At 44.3% G+C, this 20,122-nt stretch overlaps 1 protein-coding gene across 2 annotated transcripts in view; it reads left to right on the top strand.

The window, feature by feature from the left end:
• LOC138300080 (uncharacterized) overlaps positions 1-20,122 on the top strand; it is a 117,040-nt gene that overhangs the window by 71,451 nt on the left and 25,467 nt on the right. For both annotated transcript variants that reach the window (XM_069238958.1, XM_069238957.1), the window contains exon 2: positions 5,001-5,607. In XM_069238958.1, the coding sequence (XP_069095059.1) occupies positions 5,052-5,607 (556 nt within the window). In that variant the 5' untranslated portion in view covers positions 5,001-5,051. The remainder of the gene's footprint in view (positions 1-5,000; positions 5,608-20,122) is intronic.

Here is a 20,122-nt window from a genome sequence, read left to right as displayed (position 1 = left end):
ATATTTCAGCAAATGAATTGCTGTATACCCGGTATAGAATGAAAACGCACTGCAGGGTGCAGCTCATTTATTGGCTCTGGGTACCTAGGGTTTTTGATGAACCTACAAGCCCTATATATCCTCTCAACCAGAGGAGTCCAGCAGACGTAACGGTATATTGCTTTCGAAAATCTGACATTGCAGGAAAAAGTTACAGAGTAAAACATATAGAAAAATTTCTGTTTTTTTCACCTCAATTTCAATATTTTTCTTTTTCAGTTGTTATTTTCTGTAGGAAACCCTTGTAGGATCTACACAAATGACCCCTTGCTGTATTCAGAATTTTGTCTACTTTTTAGAAATGTTTAGGTTTATGGGATCCAGCATTGGTTTCATGCCCATTTCTGTCACTGACTGGAAGGAGGCTGAAAGCACAAACAATTGTAAAAATGGGGTATGTCCCAGTAAAATGCCAAATTGTTGTTGAAAAATTGGGTTTTCTGATTCAAGTCTGCCTGTTCCTGAAAGCAGGGAAGATGGTGATTTTAGCACTGCAAACCCTTTGTTGATGCCATTTTCAGGGAAAAAACCACAAGCCTTCTTCTGCAGCTACATTTTCCCATTTTTTTTTTAAAAAAAAGAAATTTTCACTGTATTTTGGTTAATTTCTTGGCCTCCTTCAGGGGAACCCACAAAGTCTGGGTACCTCTAGAATCCCTTGGATGTTGGAAAAAAGGACGCAAATTTGGCTTGGCTAGCTTATGTGGACTAAAAGTTATGAGGGCCTAAGCGCGAACTGCCCCAAATAGCCAAAAAAAGGCCTGGCACAGGAGGGGGAAAAGGCCTGGCAGAGAAGGGGTTAAGGTGATCCCAGCATCTCAACTAAAGTTCTAAAATATATGATCTTATGAAAGGAGAGAGTTCTCATGTAGTTTACTGTCAGGTTATATACGTTCAGTCAAATATATCTGCTAATGTGCGCATGACTTTGTACAGCATGCTGCCAGCGCCATCTGTAGATACTTTTACTTGCCTGGATTTATACTGTTCTTTCAAGGGGAAATTTACACACAAAATGCACATGTTGCAAATTGTAGGGTCACTGACACAATATCATAGTCAACAAAATATTGTGTTAAGAAATTGTTTACCACAATATCGTGCTCCTATACTTATAATGATAAGTACAAAATATTGGAAAAACATATTGTTGACACTACTATAGTCCAAAAATTGAACAAAATGTCAATTATTTAGCGTAAATAGATAGAAATTTAATATAATTTAAATGAAATATATTCCACTTATATTTAATACTATATATATATATATATATATATATATATATATATATATATATATATATATGTATATCTATATATATATTGTAACAGAAAGCCGAAGCACCAATCCACAGTAAAATCAAGCGTTTTATTTCCACTTCAGTGCAGCAGAAATTGTGAGTTCTCAATCCTGACGCGTTTCGGCTAATAGCCGAAACGCGTCAGGATTGAGAACTCACAATTTCTGCTGCACTGAAGTGGAAATAAAACGCTTGATTTTACTGTGGATTGGTGCTTCGGCTTTCTGTTACAATTAATACTGGGATGCTTCGCCCTTTACCGCGGCCGCCCTGGAGGGTCTGTGGCCCTGTATGGAGCAATTTTGGATTAGGATCTATATATATATATATATATATATATAAATATATGCCTATAAAACACACAAACACATATATATATTTTTGTAATTATATATATTTACTTTAAAAAAAACAGGGCTACAGGGACGTTATAGTTAGGTTCTGAATTTACTCACCCAAATCCAGAAAAATTCAGCAGTTATAGTTAGTTATTTCAAGTTACTATACCTTGTGGCCTAAGGTACCTATAACTCACGCCTTGGTAACCTGCATTGCTGTCACAGAAAGGGAGCTGGTGAACATACAGCTCCCTGTCTGTGAGAGCCATAGTTTCTCTGTTTTCCTGCCTGCATCTCTGTGGACAGGGAAACAGAGGAAACCTCCACTTCCAGCAAGTGAGAGCTATAGCTCTCGCTTGCTGGAACTGGAGTGTTTGCTGTGACATGACAGCTCCTGCCAAGTCATAGCAAATAGCTATGTCCCAGGGGGTGGGCACCGCAGGACATAACAGGAGACAGCCCTGAGGTTTGGCAGTCCCTAGGGCTATTATTAACCCCCCTCCAACACTAAACTCTGCCCCAGAGAGGTAGTGTTCCCCCGGGCCAGAGGTTCACAATGGAGCCCATTCATTATCTTTTTTTCAGCCTTGGGGAGGTGGCTGCCCCCAGGAATATGGGGGGGGGGCAATGTAGCCACCTACTGCCCCTTAATGTGAAATGAATAGCCCCATGGTTTGGCATCCCGAGGGCTGCAGGGGGTCGTGCAGCACCCCCTTAATGTGAAATTAATTGTCCCAGGGAGAAGGCAGTCCCTGAGGCTGCGGGGGGCTGCGCTGCCCCCACATATGATACAATAGTAGCTCTGGGGAGGTGGCAGTCCCTAGCGCTCAGGGGAGTTCTGCAGGACCCTCCCCCTATATTTAAATGAACCAGCCCTTTGGAGATGGTGGTCCCCAGGGTTCGCTGGTTGCAGCCCCCCACTGTTTCATTTAAGCACTGGAAGGTGGCAGTCCCTGGGGCTGTGGGGGGAGGGGACTGCATGGGCCCCCAGCATTAAATTAATGATTTTCCCTGGGGATGTGGCGGTCCCCAGGGCACGGGCGGGCCCAGAAAGCCTGCCTGCAACATTATATTGATCAGCACTTGGGAGGTGGTGGTCCACAGGGCATAAAAATGCCCCTCCTTTATTGTTTATAGGACCCTGGCCCTCCCCGAGTCTTTATGAAAACAATAGCGGTAGACCATTATGAATTTCCGGCAAACATTTTTAAAAAAAAGTACTTTTATGCCCTGGGGGGTATTTTTGGGACCCCAGCACCAGAGCTAAGGGGTCAGTGTGTCCCTACCCTGGACCCTTTTTTTGTTTTTTATTTTTTTTATGGGACTTGGCTAAAGTTGAGTCCCAAGGTGGCCTGCCAACATTTCCTTGTTGAATTTGCAGCAAAACAATAAATAAACTGTGAAATTCAGCAGCTATAGTTACCTGAGCTAACTATAACTTACGCCCCCGCAATGCACTGTTTATGACCTCACAAATTACATTACTCATGACATGGTCAGTGACATCACTACTGACATCACTGATGACATCTCAAATGACCTCACTGATGACCTCATCCACAGAGGCACTCAAACACCCACTCACACCCCTACACAACCCCTCATTCATCCCACTCACACACCCACCAAACCACTCACATACCCATTCCCAGACCTATACAAGCACTCACACAACCAACTTGAGTGTTTTTGTACAAGTGAAATGTGAGCCTAACTCCAACGTCCATGTAACCTTTGTTTTCTTCTGTGAATTTCTAAAGTTTTTGTAATTCTATTTCCTAACTATAACGTCCCTATAGCATTTTTTCAGTAAACTATATATATATATATATATATATATCCAAATCCACAGTGCTCCACACCTGACCGCAAAATGTGGGGTTGGAGAATACAGTCAGTACAGGAAAACCCCAACTCACTCGTGGCTCCAACTCGCAGAGAAATAGTTCAATTTGCAAACAGTATGACACTTTTTGGCAGGGGATCTGCCTTGATCACATAGCCACACATGTGAGACCAAACCATTTGAAGTGTAAAACATAAAGAAAGGGCTAGTGTTAAAGTGGGTCCACTGGCACCATTTTTGACTGTAAGAAATACAAACAAAAATAATACATGTTTATTATGCAGGTGTATAAATATCTCTGATATGGCCCAATGTCAAGATATAAAAAAAAATGTACACCCTGATTATGGACATCTCAGCATCGTGTATACCGAAGAGTGGCACGGCAAATAATGGTGGCAAGAGGTACGCTGATAAAGCTGTAAGATCTCCATTTACAACACAGATACTAACTGTGAATAGTATGCATTATGGTGGCAACCCTACAAATGCAGAAGGGGTAGGGCAGCTAGGATGATAGCTGTACCTTGTCATTCAGGGTCTCACATGCTGATACGTGCTATGGGTGTGATAGGTCACCTTCAGTTACATTGCAACAAGCAGTTCCTCGATGGCGCATCAGTGTATCGTTCTACTGGGATGAATGTGGAAGTTGCTTTAATGCTGGGCTCAGTTTGTCTGCATGCTATTCCACATACTCAGATAACTTTGTTCTTCCAAGCAAATTACCATTTTCTGACTGTCAGCTCCACAAGCAAATCGTCATGTGTTTGAAGCCACTGGTATGTGGTGGCTACATGTTGTCTGAAGGTCTACATTCTGTAAATACGGAGTTTCAGAGACAGCGTTATAAGTTTAGTTGTTATCAGCTGCAGAATCCAGGGTTCTTTGGTGGGAGGTCTTGCTTTAACACGTAAATGCTTCAAATTATGTTTAAATGTACTGCATACATAAATTATATGTATTAAATTTAAGCCTGACCTAATGGCTTTTCCAGTTTTGTGACAACAATAGCAAAAACAAGAATGCATATAGAAGATAAGGAAATGACTGTGGCAATTGAGTCAACTTTACAGATGTAAAATAATCCCTGATGCTTTCCCATGGATGAACCTTTTGGAAGGGGGAATTCAATACCAAATTGTCAATAGCAGGAGATGGGAAAATATTACTTCCCCAGGTAAAGCTAAAGCCCACTTTGTGTATATGTTAAAGAATTGAAAACAACGCGTCTCTAAGACTGCTTCACTGCCGAGCCGGACATAAAAAACTAAATATTCTCTTTAATGTTTTAAACTCAAAATAAGGCATTGGTCTACCACCATCCTGAGTGAATTTAGGACTGTTTAGAAAAATAAAATGCCTCTGTAATCATAAACCAAAGCTAATTTACCATTATGCTACCACACAGCACTTTGTCAATTGTGTAGGCTAGGTTTTACGTTTAACTTTGTTGTTTCCTTCTTCTTTGCAGGTCTGAATCAACAAGGAACTTTAAATTGGTGAAAACGTTTTATAAGGCAAAATGACCTATGGAGAAAATCATTTTTTGAATCTTCTGGTACTTCCATGTGCTATTACCTTGTTTGTTGTAAAGACGACAGATGCACTTGGAGCATTTCCACTAGCAAATGAAAGTGCAACCACAAGAGCACCCGAACGACATTTGGCTGTAATTAATGGCACAATCACTCCTAACGAGTTACTTGAATCTCCAGCCCCCACATGGATGCCCACAGCTTCCACACTAGATTACAATTCAAGTACCAACAGGAACAATCGCTCAGAGGTGTCATCTGCGGCAAGTGTCAGTGGGCTGGCGGGAACCACAATACATCCCTTTACAGTAACCAGCGCGGTAACATCTGACAATAGCTCAGTTAATTCGTCGGGATTAGCGAGTGGAAAAACAACAGATACTTTGCCTTCTACCACAGGGACAGCTCATGAGACCTTCGCCTTTACAAATACGTCAGAGATTACTGAAATACCGACAACACATGTGTACTATACAAAACCTATTAATACTTCAGAAGGAACTGAGGTGAACTCCACTGGGGCTTACACAACTGCGCTTACGGGTGAGTGTTTACAGTTAAGCACGGTCATTTCTCAAAGTGTGTCTGCTGTTACAATTTCTGAGCTAGATAATCCGGTGTTAATATAAAACTGTGAGGTTATTGGCACCTGAGGGATGCGGAAGGTTTGTGCTGCTACCACAAAAAAGGAAAGGTTAAATTAAATGGAACTGTGAAAAATGTGACAGATGAACCTGCCTCAGTGGGCACAAACAGGGAGCAAGAGCCGTGCCATCCCACCCGCTCTTCCGAGGCTACAAACTGCTATTGCCGCAGAAAAGCTTGAGCCAGGCGACCCCACCTCTGTGGATTTACAGCAGAGAAATGCGAGGTAGCTAACTGGCTCCTCAGCCTGCTTACTCACTTGCCTGCCCACCAATGAATAGTGCAGCAGGCTCTGCCACTGTGCTGCTTCTTTTTACTCATCAGTTTCTTGTTTTTTCTTCTAAACGTTTTCGATCATTTAAAGGAAAAGCGTTGTGAGTGTCCAGTTGCAGATTCACTGTATTGCGCATGTGCACTGTGATGCTATTGTCTATGATCCATGAGAAAACAAACAATAGCAAGTTTGTCAAATTCAGTAAACTACCTTTGTGTTCTCCAATACGGATGAATGGAATTTCACCAAACTATTACAGAAAGGATGCCATACCATAAATGTTTTGTTAATACTCGCTCAGCGGTTTCAGAAGGATCAGGTGGATTAAACTCTGATTTTGCTGATGAGTGAAAAAAATGAGTTATGCCCCCTTAACTTTTGGACCAATAAACGGATCTGCACTAAATCTGACATGCTCTTTGAATTCCAGTGGAGTGAAGAGGTGTCAACTTAACTACAGAGCTGCAACTATCTGCCTGTGTCTCTGTGCTTTAAAATGACTTTTGTAGTTAGGTGAAAATATCAGTTAAAACATAGCATTTTGAACAAAAAAAAACAATTACTCACCAGTTATAGTATATTGAACTAACTAGAAATTGTGCCCCAATCAAGCCCAGTGTTGTAGTTGAGATATTACCAGTGATGTCATCAATGATGTTATTGAACATGTCAAGAGTGATGCAGTCTGTGAGGTCTTAAGCAGAGCGTGGTGGGAGCACAAGTTTTAGTTAGCTCAAGTAACTATAACTGGTGAATTTTAGTGCCTTGTGAGTTACATTTTAACTTAAATTTTTACCTAAGTAAATCCTCACTTTAACCTTTGTTTTTTTTAAAGTGGATCTAGGGTTTTTTAATATAAACTAAGAACTAATACCATACAGACCCTGCGGGTAGCCAACCTCCTAGCACGCACATTCTGTGGCTGTGCGGAGCATGAAGTTGGACACAGGTCCTGGCACAGCACCCACCCCTTCTTTTGGTGACCAAACCCCCACCTTGCACAGCTGTGGTTGCATGTGGTGTGGGGTTGGGCACAGAGCCTGGTCAGGTCCAGCACCCAACTCCCCCACTTGCACACGTCCCCCACAGACACCCACTCTACATTTTATTTATTTGTAATTTATTTTCCCATCACTTGGGAGTTCCTCTTGACTCACTTGAGAGTCTTGTGAGTTCACGGCTACACCCACAGTTGTTTTTAATATTTGAGGGCCATGGGAGTTCCTCTGGGACCGCCACAAAAGCACCACGGGATTAGGGTACCTGTACCTTGCCCCATTATATGATATTCTTAAGACATGTTCTGGATAGGGACAAGTCCTGTAATGGCTGCCACAACATGTCTGTTCGTGTTACAGCCAGTCTTTCAGATTTATTGCTGCAAAAGAGCCCCCTAAGCCAATCAGAAGGCTTGAAGTTTTGCATTTCAGCCCAGCTATCACTATATCTATACATTTCCACCTACATTTTTACAAACCTACTGTACAGATTTACAGCAAATCACAAAAAGCACGTTTTCTGTGTAAAGATGTAGTTTTTTGCCAAATTTGGTGTCTATCCATCCAGCTGTATCGGCTGTGTCACTATGAATATTCCTATGGAAAATGCATATTGTTACACTTTTCATCTTTGGCGTGGTCTCCCTTAACTTTTTGCCTCTGTTTCCTAGGTTGTTGATGTGTGCTGGACACTGTTTTTGCTGTTTTTGTTACTCTGGGCACTTTACCACTGCTATCCAGTGCTAAAGGACAGGTGCTACTGTACAAAATGTGTATGTAATTGGCTTATCCATGATTGGCATATTTGATTTACTAGTAAGTCCCTAGTATAGTGCACTAGAGGTGCCCAGGGCCTGTAAATAAAATGCTACTAGTGGGCCTGCAGCACTGGTTGTGCCACCCACTTAAGTAGCTCTGTAATCATGTCTCAGACCTGCCACTGCAGTGTGTGCAGTTTTAACTGTAAATTCGACTTGGCAAATGTACCCACTTGCCAGGCCTAAACCTTCCCTTTTCTTACATGTCAGACACCCCTAAGGTAGGCCCTAGGTTGCCCCAAGGGTAGGGTGCAGTGTATGGTTAAGGTAGGACATATAGTAATGTGTTTGATATGCCCTGACAGTGAAATATTGCTAAAATCGTTTTTCACTGTTGCAAGGCCTGTCCCTCTCATAGGTTAACATGGGGGTTACCTTTAAATATCTTTAAAGTGTAGATTCCCTTTGGGAGCGGATAGACCTGGAGTTTGGGGTCTCTGAGCTCACAATTTAAAAATACATCTTTTAGTAAAGTTGATTTTAAGATTGTGTGTTTGGAAATGCCACTTTTAGAAAGTGAGCACTTTCTTGCTTAAACCATTTCTGTGACTCGGCCTGTTTGTGGATTCCCTGTCTGGGTCAGTTTGACAGTTGGGCTGGGTGCATCTCTCACTAGACAGTGACACAAAGGGAGCTGGGATGTAGTCTGCATTTCCTGATGAGCCATCCGTGGTAGGAGGAAAGGGGTTAATCACACCTGAAAGGGCTGTGCCTGCTCTCACACAACGCAGTCTCCAACCCCCTGGTGAGTGTCTGGGGCCTGGCCTGGGCAAAGCAGGATTTCACAATTGAGAAACTTTGCTTTGAAGTAAGCCTACTTCAAAGGAGAAAATGGGTATAAGTAGGGCACCCAAAACTACAGACTTTAGAACACTTCTGGAAACTAAGAGGAACCTCTGCCTGGAGAAGAGCTGGAGAGCTGAGGAAGAAGAGCTGCCCTGCCTGTGACTGTGCTTTGTGGAGCTATCCTGCAGTTGCTGCTTCTGCCTGTGCTAGAGGACAAAGATTGGACTTTGTGTTGCCTTCCTTCTTGTGAAGAATTCTCCAAGGGCTTGATTTAGACCTTGTCTCCTGTTGTGTGAAGTCTCAGGGACAGCAAAAGACTTCTCTCTGCCAGTCCCTGGAGTCTCAGGAAAGACTCCTACTCTGCCAAGTGGTGCCCATCCAGTTCCTAGGACCCTGAAAGGAGAGACTGGCAGCCCAAGAGTAAGAAATCCACGCGCCGACCGTCGTGCGGGGAAGAGATCGACGCAACTCCGATCTACGGCTGAAAAATCGACGTGCTGCCGGCTTCGCGGCTGAAAATCGACACTCACCTGCAGTGCGCCCCAAAGATCGATGCCTGTGGCTGGAGAAACTACGCACAGCATCGTTGACTGAGGCTGGTGAGATTGCAACCCGCTCAGTGTGGTTTTCGGATCATCGTACAGCTGGATTTCAGATACAAACACCGCTGGGCATGTAAAAACCATGCAAGGCCTGCCCGGACCCACAAGTGCTGACCGGATCTACGCATCGCTGTCCTGTGGAGAGAAGAAACGATGCACACCAATCCGACTAAAGGAGAAATGATGTAAGGTCTCGCTCGTGAGTGATATTGACGCATCGCAAGCACACTCGCCCGTGCGGGGTTATTTTTTATGTGCCCAAGGTACATTTTCACGCTAACAGCATTAGTGTGTGTTTAAAATTACATGCAGGCTCTTTTTGCATTTTTAGTGAAAACCTGACTTGTGTATTGTGTATTTTTGTCATTTTGGTCTTGTTTTGTTTAGATAAATATTTCCTATTTTTCTAAACCTGTGTTGTGTCATTTTGTAGTGTTTTGATTAAGTTACTGTGTGTGTTGGTACAAATACTTTACACCTAGCACTCTGAAGTTAAGCCTACTGCCCGTGCCAAGCTACCAAGGGGGTAAGCAGGTGTTAGCTGAGGGTAATTTTCTTTTACCCTGACTAGAGTGAGGGTCCTTGCTTGGACAGGGGGTAACCTGACTGCCAACCAAAGATCATTATTTCTAACACATATGGAAACTGTGTTTTGGTCCCCAATGCCCTCACCCGTAATGGCAGGACAGTGGACCACACCAGGCAGGCTTGAGGGCAATGGCAACACAATGGACTGCAATAATAATAATAATATAATTTCTAAAGTGCAATAGTTACTTCAAAGACGTGTCCCAGCGCTGCATAGTCAGAAACTCTCAAGGACAGTTTACTGAAGGGTAGACAAAAGTAACAGCCTATCTAAAAAACATGTCTTCAGATGTTTCCGGAACAGAGCCTCTGACTCTGATTGCCTTAGACAGAGAGAAAGAGAGCTCCATAACTTGGGTGCCAAAAAAATGAAGGATCTGTCCCTAATATCAGCCTTCTTAACTCTGGGTAGTTGAGCCAACAACGTCCCAGACGACCTCTAGCACCTCGCAGGGGAGTAGGACCTGATGAGTGGGTGCAAGTAGCTGGTCCCTGTCTTCCTAAAAGCTCGGTAGCAAAGGCAAAGAGCCTTAATGGCAAGATGTTTCTTATTTTTGGGGGCAGTGCAATTTGATCAGAGCTGAACTCATAGAGGTCCAATTTAACAGAAGACGGGCCATGGAATTCCATGGAGGGCAAAAGTGAGATGGAAGGGGCATGTACACAGGAGAAGCAGGGCAGGGGGAGGAGGCAAAGAAAGCAAGCTGACCACACAGGGCAGGCAGGAGGGGCAGTGGTGGCACGCCAGACAATGTAGAGTAGGAGAGAGGGGGCAAAGGGATGCCAGCAGACCACAGATTGCAGGAAAGAAGGGAAAGGGGCATGGGCTCAACAACAGAAACAGATGGCAGGGGAGAGGGGTGACAGGAGCAGTAGCAACAAGCTGACCACATAGGGCAGGTGGGAGAAACATATGGCAGCACAACAGACAATGCATGCCTAGCAAAACTAGCAGCACAAAGGATTGTGAAGAGCATGAGGAAGGGAGTACAGGCACAGACTTAGACAATGAAGGGCAGGGGAATGGACAGGGAGCCACAAGCTTACTACACAGAGCAGACAGGAGGGAAAATAGCAGCACAACAGACCATGTAAGGCAAGTAGGAGGGGCAGCTCAATTGACCTTGGAGGGCAGGAGGGAGGGGGTAGGGGCACATACTCCAACACCTGAGGGCAATCAGTCAATCAATCAGAGTATTTGTAAAGTGCACTACTCGCCTGTGAGGGTCTCAAGGCGCTGAGGGGAGGGGGGCTGCTACTGCTCGGACAGCCATGTTTTGAGATGTCTCCTGAAGGTAAGTAGGTCTAGTGTCAGATGCATGTGGGTGGGAAGAATGTTCCATGTCTTGGCGACGAGGTGGGAGAACGATCTTCCACCGGCGGTCGTTCTGTGGATGCGTGGGACAGTGGCGAGGTCAAGGTCGGCGGAGCAAAGCTGTCGGATCGGGGTGTAGAAGGAGAGATGTCTGTTGAGGTATTCTCATACGGTGTTGTGCAGTTCCTTGTGAGCGTGGGTGAGGAGTTTGAGTGTGATTCTCTTGTTGATGGGGAGACAGAGTAGGTCTCTCAGATGGGCTGTGATGTGGCGGTGGCGGGGGATGTCCAGGATGAGGCGTGCGGAGGTGTTCTGTAGGCGTTGCAGTCTTTTCTGGAGCTTGGCCATGGTTCCTATGTAGAGGGCACTGCCGTAGTCCAATTTGCTGCTTACGAGGGCTTGGGTGACGGTCCTTCTGGTTTCAGTGGGGATCCATTTGTAGATCTTCCGAAACATGCAGAGGGTGTTGAAACAGGAGGAGGAGATGGCGTTGACTTGTTGGGTCATTGATAGTGATGAGTCCAGGATGAATCCCAGGTTGCGTGCATGGTCGGTGGGGGTCGGTGCGGTTCCCAGTGTGGCAGGCCACCAGGAGTCATCCCATGTGGAGGGGGTGGAGCCGAAGATGAGGACCTCAGTCTTTTCAGAATTCATTTTCAGGCAGCTGTTCTTCATCCATTTGGCGGAGGCCTTCATTCCTTCATGGAGGTTGGTCTTGGCGATGGCGGGGTCCTTGGTGAGGAAGAGGATCAGCTGGGTGTCATGGTCGTATGAGATGATGTTGAGGTTGTGAGATCGGGCGATGTTAGCAAGCGAAACCATGCAAATGTTAAAGAGGGTCAGGCTGAGGGACTATCCCTGGGGTATGTCGCAGATGATTTTGGTGGCTTCAGAGCAGAATGGAGGGAGGCAGACTCTCTGGGTTCTGCCGGTGAGGAAGGAGGTGATCCAGTCCAGAGCTCTGTTGTGGATTCCTGCATCGTTGAGGCGTGTGCGTAGGGTGTGGTGGCAGACAGTGTCGAACGTGGCTTAGAGGTCCAGGAGGATGAGGGCCGCATCTTCACCGTTGTCTAGTATGGTCCTGATATCATCGGTGGCAGCAATGAGGGTGGTTTCGGTGCTGTGGTTGCTACGGAATCGGGATTGGGATGGGTCCAGAGTGTTGTTCTCCTAGAGGAAATGGGTCAGTTGTTAGTTGACAATTTTCTCTAGGACTTTTGCTGGAAAGGGGAGCAGGGAGATGGGCCAGATGTTCTTGAGGCCCTTGGGGTTCCTGAGGAAGGCGTTGATCTTGGCGTGTATCCAGCTCTCCAGGAACGTGGCGGTCTCGAAGGAACTGTTGATGATCTTCGGGAGTTGGGGTGCAATGACAGAGCTGGCCTTGTTGAAGATGTGGTATGGGTAGGGGTCGGATGGGGAGCTGGAGTGGATGGTGTTCTTGATTTTGATGGTGTTGTTGTCGTTGACATGAGACCAGGAGAGCAGGAGGCTAGTGGGTGGTGAGTCTGTGGTGTCGGTGGTTGACCGGGGGTCTGAGTATGGAAGCTGTCATGGATGTCTGCGATCTTGCGGTAGAAGAAGGTGACTAGGGAGTCGTAGGGGGCTTGTGATGGCGGATGGCGTTGACATTGGAACCAGGGTTGGAGAGCTCCTTCACGATGTTGAAGAGCTCCCTGTAGCGGTGTGCGTTGTTGTCGATGTGTTCTTTGAAGGCTGTGTGGTTCGGATGAGTTGGTGGTGTCTGCGGATGGTGTTCTTGAAGGCTGTGTGGTTGTCCGGTGCCTGAGCTTGGCATCACTTATTTTCAAGTCTTCACCATGTTTGCTTGGATTCTTGGAGGTCGGGGATGAACCAGAAGGCCTTTCTGTCGGTAAGTCTGTTAGAAGTTTTCTTGATCGGGGCGAGAGTGTTGGCACAGTCATCGATCAATTGCCTGAGGTTACGGGCTGCTGTGTCAGTGTCGGTGGTGTCGATAGGTGGGTTCTGGGAGAGGGTAGTGCTCAGTTGGTCTTCGGTGACCTTGTTCCATCTGCGGTGGGGAATCCGTTGCGGGTTCTGGTGTGTTGTGGGTTTCTCAAAGGAGTAGGAGAAATGGATGCAGCTGTGGTCAGTCCAGTGGAGTTCGGGGTGTGGCTGAAGGAGACATGTTTGCTGGCGGAGAAAATGTCTCCTGCGGAGTGGGTGGGTGTCGTGATGAGCTGCTTGAGGCCGAGGTTGACGATGTTGTCAAGCAGGGTGGTAGAGTTGTCGTAGGGTTGCCTGGGCTACTTAAGCACCCCAAATTAACCTTTCTGGAGTTCAGAAGGTGAATGAGCAATAAAGATGCCTTTTTATTTTGTTTTTACATTTGTACATTTGCTGTTTGTTCAAAGACAGGTCAAATATCACGCTGTGTCTTCTGAAAAAATGCTGTTTATTCATTTAACATGAAGCTCTTCTTTCTCTGTCACCTAAGTTTGAGGGTTTTATAAAGTGAACAGCGAAAGAAAAGGCTATATAGGATGTCAGTTTTTTAACAACACGCAATAAAAGTAAATACCTGTAAATAAACAGTACAAATATTTCAAAATACATCCCCAGTTAGGAAAGCAGAAAATAAGCATTTTTTTAATGTAATTCTGAAGTGTGATGGAAACTTTTAATAGAAAATTAAGACACTATGGGGGTCATTATTACCCTGGCGGTTGACGGAGAAGTGGTGCTTTTACCGCCAACAGGCTGGCGGTAAACAATTTGGAATTATGACCATGGCGGTTGCCGCCATGGTCATCCGCCACTTCTCCGATCAGACCGCCATGGCGGAGATGACCGCTGGGCTGGAGACTTGGGTCTCCAGCCCGGCGGCTGTCACAGGACCGTCGGAAGTATCATGACCCGGCTTACCGCCATGGATATCATGGGGTTTTGAACCACCATGAAATCCATGGCGGTAAGCACTATCAGTGCCAGGGAATCCCTTCTCTGGCACTGATCGGGGTCTCCGCCACCCCCCGCCCCCTCCCCCGAGTCCGTCCCCGACATCCCCCACCCCCCTGCCACCCCCAATGGTGGCAGGACCCCCCTCCCCAACCCTACCCCCGACATCGCAACACAGACACACATCCGACAAGCATGCAGGCACCACCAACACACATTCCCGCACACACACGAACAAACATGCCAACAGACACACACGCAGTCATACACGCACACCCTCATTCAGACATACACGCACACATCCATACAGACATACATACAGACAGACACAAACACATTTCCATTCACACTACACCCCCGCATGCACCCACACATCACACAACACCCTCTCGCCCCCCACCCCCCCTCCCCTAACGGACGATCAACTTACCTTGTCCATTGATCTTCCGGGAGGGGAAGGATCCATGGGGGCTGCTCCGCCACCACCACACCATCAACAGAACACCGCCACGCCGAATCACAGAATGTGATTCGGTGGGCGGTGTTCTGTTGACGTGGCGGTGGAGCAACCGCCACTTCCCTACCGCCCGGCAGTATGGCTGCTGGCGGCTCTCCGTCCGGAAAAGGACGGAGGGCTGCCAGCAGTCATAATACGCCGAGCGGAAAACCGCCACCACTGGCGGTCTTCAGCTCGGCGGTCTTGTCAATAGACCGCCGAGATCAAAATGACCCCCTATGTGTTGATGTGCCAGTGATAAATTTTTGCTGTTTGTGTGCTATACAGTTTTATCAGTAAAAATGCATGTCAGTGTGAATATTGTGGCTATTTCAGTTGAAAAGGTGCTTTATATAAATGACAATGGCTACCACACCATTCTTTAGTAGTAGATTTGCAACAGTGTGCTCCAAACTGCACCAATAGCGACATACCACACCCTTACCACTCTCTTGTTGAATGGTTGGGCTCACTTGCTATGCCTGCTCTTTGTGGAGCACTTGCATTTTTCACTTTCTCTATGACTTCAGGGATGTGACATTGACGGCAGCACCTCCACTCTGAAAATTGTTCTGGCACTACTGCTTGGTTGGGCCAGAGGGAGGTTGAAGTCAGACTCTGGCACGGCAGCAGCAACAACACCAATGACAGAAAAATACTTACAGAGTTTCACCCAAGCACTTTGACTGGCTGCCGCATTCATATAAAATTTAATATTAACTGTATTCCTGACAGCATTGTTAGCACATTCAGGCTGACCTGGATGCTCTAAATGATGATTAATATCTCTATGAAAACTTTGCACAAAAGAAGTCCCGGAGCTCTAAAATTAGTTCTGGGGCTGGACACTGTAGTCCAAACATCGACAGGGGTGTGGAATTTATTAAAATATCTACTTGTCCAGGGGACAGGTTGCTTCTCAAATCTACTTGTCCTATAAAAAGATCTACTTGTCCCTTTGGTGCCATGTAGTGTGGCGACAAATTATGGCAGCAATTAATAGCCTCTCTGATTATGCCAGGGCTACTACCATAGTAGGGCTTGAATACTTGGAGTTTCAATCCCTACTGTAGCAATTTCCTTATTTTGCCACCTTTCTGCAGATCTGCATACTGGGGCTGGAGGAAGCAGTAAACAATAGTTCCAGGGCTGGAATGCCTTTGAGTCTGCAAACCTACTAACTTGCATGTTTTAAAGATTTTTACCAGCTTCTCTCTAATATTTTCCCATAATAAGAAAGGTTGGACATATACTCCTGACAATGGCAGAATTAGAACTTCTTCCAGGGTTGGGAAGAAAGTGGTTGGAGGGAAAATGAACTTGCAAATGAGAAAATCTACACATCGTATTTACCCACGCTAAAATACAGTTCACAAATATTTTATAGGGGTACGACATATACCATGGGTGCACTTTTGTGACTTTCTTTAAGAATTTGGGGCCACAAGTAGGTAGGTTCAGATTTGTGACCTGCAAATTGCGAGTCGCAAATCCGAATGTAGGATGGTGTCCTTGACACCATCTGTGATTCGCCAGGGCTTCGCAAATGCCCACATCATGAATAGTCATGAGGTGGGTCGCAATTTGCGACCCCCTCACGAATGGTGGCCTGCTGGAGACAGCAGACGACCATGTCTGTGACTGCTTTTCAATAAAGCAGTTTTTTTTGGTTTTTTTTGTAATGCAGCCCGTTTTCCTTAAAGGAAAACGAGATGCATAACAAAAACGAAAAATTTAACGTTTTTGTTTAATTTTTTCAGAGCAGGCAGTGGTCCACAGGACCACTGCTTGCTCTGAAAAAATGTTTAGTGACATTCACAATGGGAAAGGGGTCCCAGGGGGATCCCTTCCCTTTTGCAAAAGTGTTAGCACTCATTTGAAATAGGTGCAAACTGCGATTGGTTTGCGCCCGCGTTCACAAAACAATCCTACATTGCACTGCGAGTTGCAATTAGGAAGGGAACACCCCTTACTAATTGCGAGTCGCAAACCCGTTTTGTGATTCAGTAACCAGGTTACTGAATCGCAAAACTGGGCTTGTGCATCGCAATGTGCTTTTTGCACGTCGCAAACAGCGAAAGTCGCTGTTTGCGACATGCAAAAAGCTACCTACATGTGGGTCTTGGTCCCTAATTAGGTCTGGTGTTAACAAAGACATTTTGTTTTTATTAAACTTCTATTTCTCTCTCTTTCGGCTGGCTTTACTGTGAGTGATCACATTCTTCTCTTCCACAAGGAGCATATTGCCACACAAAGTAGTTTTGTTCAGTGTCAGGAACTACAGTGGCAATCAGTGACGTAACGAAACTGGAGGGTGCCCCTTTGCAAAGAACATGGAGGAGCCCCCTCTCCAGACTCACTCAGGGCAGGTGCTGTGCTGATGGGGCCCCCTGGAGGGCGGCTGCGGGGCCTTTTTTGTGCCGCTGGTGGCAACGTGTGCTTTAAGAGTTCAAAAACTTTTTGGGGGGGTTTTGCCAATGTTTGTTACAATGTTGAGGGCCTGGTAGCTCCAACAATAAAGTGTTACAAAAGCCAAAAAAACAAGACACGCATTGATGAAACTAAAAGACTTATAAAAATAAGTCAGATCAGTTGGCTTTGTCAGTGTTTGTTTATTTTCATGCTTCCCATAATCGTGTTGAAAATGGTTACACTGATTTTCCATTAGAAATATTTTTGGGAAATACTAGCATGCATCAACACATTTTACTAAATGACACTTCATTTGCATATAATCAGAGAGCATTCTGGGAGCATTATACTTAGGCTCTTAGCCTAAACTTTTCAACTATGTGTGTACATGTTTTTTTTTGTACTGGAACCAACGTCAGTAGTGAAGTGTGACCTTAAAACATTTATTTACAGCACGCACCCTAATAATGAAGGCTTTCAAATAATGAACCATAAATACAAGTTCGAACAGCATTATCTTTTGGAAACACATTACCTCAACTGCAGAGAGTTCAACTCTCTGTAAACAGGCAGCCAAAGGGTTTGTGCTGCAGGGGGTTGGGCCTACTTGTCCCAAGGACAAAGTAAACATAAAAACTTGTTGCCCTTGACCCCAAACAAGATGTCCCGGGCGTTGGGCGATAGGAATTCCACATCCCTGCATCGAACAACAACCAGCAAACACTGGCTTGGAAGTACCCCAAAACACAATGTCACTCTATTTGGTGATCCGCACATCAAATCGCATAGACGACTGGTCAAGTGAATTGTAGAATACGAATCGTACATCAAAAAAACGGGTTCACCAAATGTCAAATTAGAGAGTAGGTGATGTGCTATGAGGCTTTCAATCATAGAGTTTGATTTACGCATTTATAAGTCAGAGACCTGATGAAAATCAGGAGAACTATGCAAGCAAACGTAACCCTAAAAATAATATAATAACACAATGTCCTAAAAAATATAATACAGTCATACAGAGGCGCCCAAGTCCTTCTGGGTGTGATAACTCTGAAAATTAGTTTTTCAAATACTTCTGATAATCAAGGCATATCCTACACGCAGAAATAGGAAAACTGTTGCATAATCAGAGAGGGATGACAGAAAACGCCTGATGTGTATCTGTTTTTCACGCTAAGGATGTAAATACAAGCTACTGATCAATAAATGTGTCTGTGACCTCGTCTTCTTTGGTTGGTCTTTCCTTCCTGGGTGTTCCTATTGGGCATATTTTGTGTGATGACCCCCCCCTTATATTTGGCATATCTGGCAAAAGAACTCTCTGCACCTTACCTCTCCTTAAAAGGTGTGCAGAAGCTGTTCCACCCCTTTAAACATCTTAAAAGTGTCTTAAACCTGATTGGTGTAATTAACTGTCCTAAAAAGCCATAGAACATAGTGCAGAAATATACTCCTGGCATGGAATGTTGAATGCCACCTGTGGACAGCAACACTTATTGTTCCATCCATTACAGTGGCCGTGAAAACATGGCTTCATGGCTACCCTTTGTAGCAAAATAGCAGCAGCTTGAACCTCACTCCCAAGGCCTGTCAAAATCACCCTTTTGGTAGGTAGGAAAACTGATTTAAAATACTGAAAGAACATTGGCAAACCTAGTAGGTCTGGCATTGTCTGCCAGCTTTTTGACAATTTTTGTTTTGTCATGGTTTTTGCAAAACATTGTTTGGGAAGTTGCCGGGCCCTCATTAAATCTGAAAAAATGGCTAAATAGAAAAACGATGTTTCTGGTCTCAAAAAAGTGCATGTTACTATGGTACACCCAGCACTGGAGGGAACTACCCTGTATGGATCTGCTCCCTGTGAAAGGACAAAATGTAAACAACAAAATCACAGATGAGTGGACTGAAAACCTCTATAAGTAACTATGTTGTTCATACATTTAGTAAAATTGAAAGTTTTTGGCTAACACTGACCTAAAAAAGCTATCAGTCAGGCATCGATTGTTAGCTTCGCCTGTGAGAATGAAGGCAAGAAGAACAGAAGAAAGTAAAGAAAGTAGGGACAAAAGAAGGAAGGCAGACACAAAAGGAAAGAAGGCAGACAAAAATGTAAGGAAGAGGGGCAAAAAAGGAAGGAAGAGAGGGCGGCAGAAAGGGAAGGCATGAAGGTAAAAAGGAAGAAAGGAGGGGAAAAGGTAAGACGGCAAAAAGTAGAAACAGGGAAAAAAAGGAAAACGTGAGAGGAAGGAAAGAAAAAATAAAAATGTAAGAGAGAAAGAAGGAAAAACTAATGAAGGCAAAAAAAAAAGAAGGAAAGAAAGAGGACAAAAAATAAATAAAGAAAGAGTATAAAGAACAGAATGAAAGCAAGGCAAAAAAACAGAAAGAAAGATGAAAAGAATTAAAAAAAAGAACACATGAGAGAATGCTAAAAGTATAAAAGAAGGAATTACAAAGGAAAGAAAGCACATTTATAAAGAGGGAAAGAAAGAAGGAATGGTAAAAAGAAAGAAAAATAAAAAAGTAAAGAAGGCAAGAAGTAAAGAAGTAAAGAGGTAAATAGGTAAATAGGTAAGGGAAAGAAGGAAAGAAAAAGGAATACAAGCAAAAAAAAGAAATAAAATAATGAAGGAAAGAAAGAAAAGGAACAGTAGAAGGAAAGAAAATAGGAAAGTAGACAAACAAGAAGGAACGAAGGAATAAAAGAAGGCAAAAGAGAAAGAAAGAGAAAGATAACAAAAAGGAAAAAAGACAAAAAGAAAAACAAGGAAAGAAGGTAAAGAAAGAAAAGAAAGGAAGAAGTAAAGAAAATTAATAGATGGCAAAAAAGAAAACAGTATGAAAGAAGACAATGAAAGACAAACAAGAAGGAAGGAAGGAAAAGAAAGAAAAAGATGGAAAAGGAAGGCAACAAGAAAACGAAGGAAAGAAAATGGAAAGAAAGAAGAAAGGAAAGAGGGTTCACAGCATAAAATATTAGATACCAAAACTCAAATTACACCCCACCTATGTTTAAATAAAATCGATACAAGTGTGCTACAAATTAAACACCATAAAGTTTGGTTTTCTTCCTGGGAAAAGTAAATAAAAGAGCCATTGGTTAAACCAAGTCTAAGAACACATTATGGCACACTGTGAAATAGCAGCAGTCCACTTCAAAAGGAATTTACAACAGCATTGGAAGGAGACCGAAACTGGTAAAAGTGGA

The sequence above is a fragment of the Pleurodeles waltl genome, chromosome 6 (genome assembly GCF_031143425.1).
Source record: "Pleurodeles waltl isolate 20211129_DDA chromosome 6, aPleWal1.hap1.20221129, whole genome shotgun sequence".
NCBI classification, from domain to species: domain Eukaryota; kingdom Metazoa; phylum Chordata; class Amphibia; order Caudata; family Salamandridae; genus Pleurodeles; species Pleurodeles waltl.
This window is presented reverse-complemented; position numbering and strand designations above follow the sequence as displayed.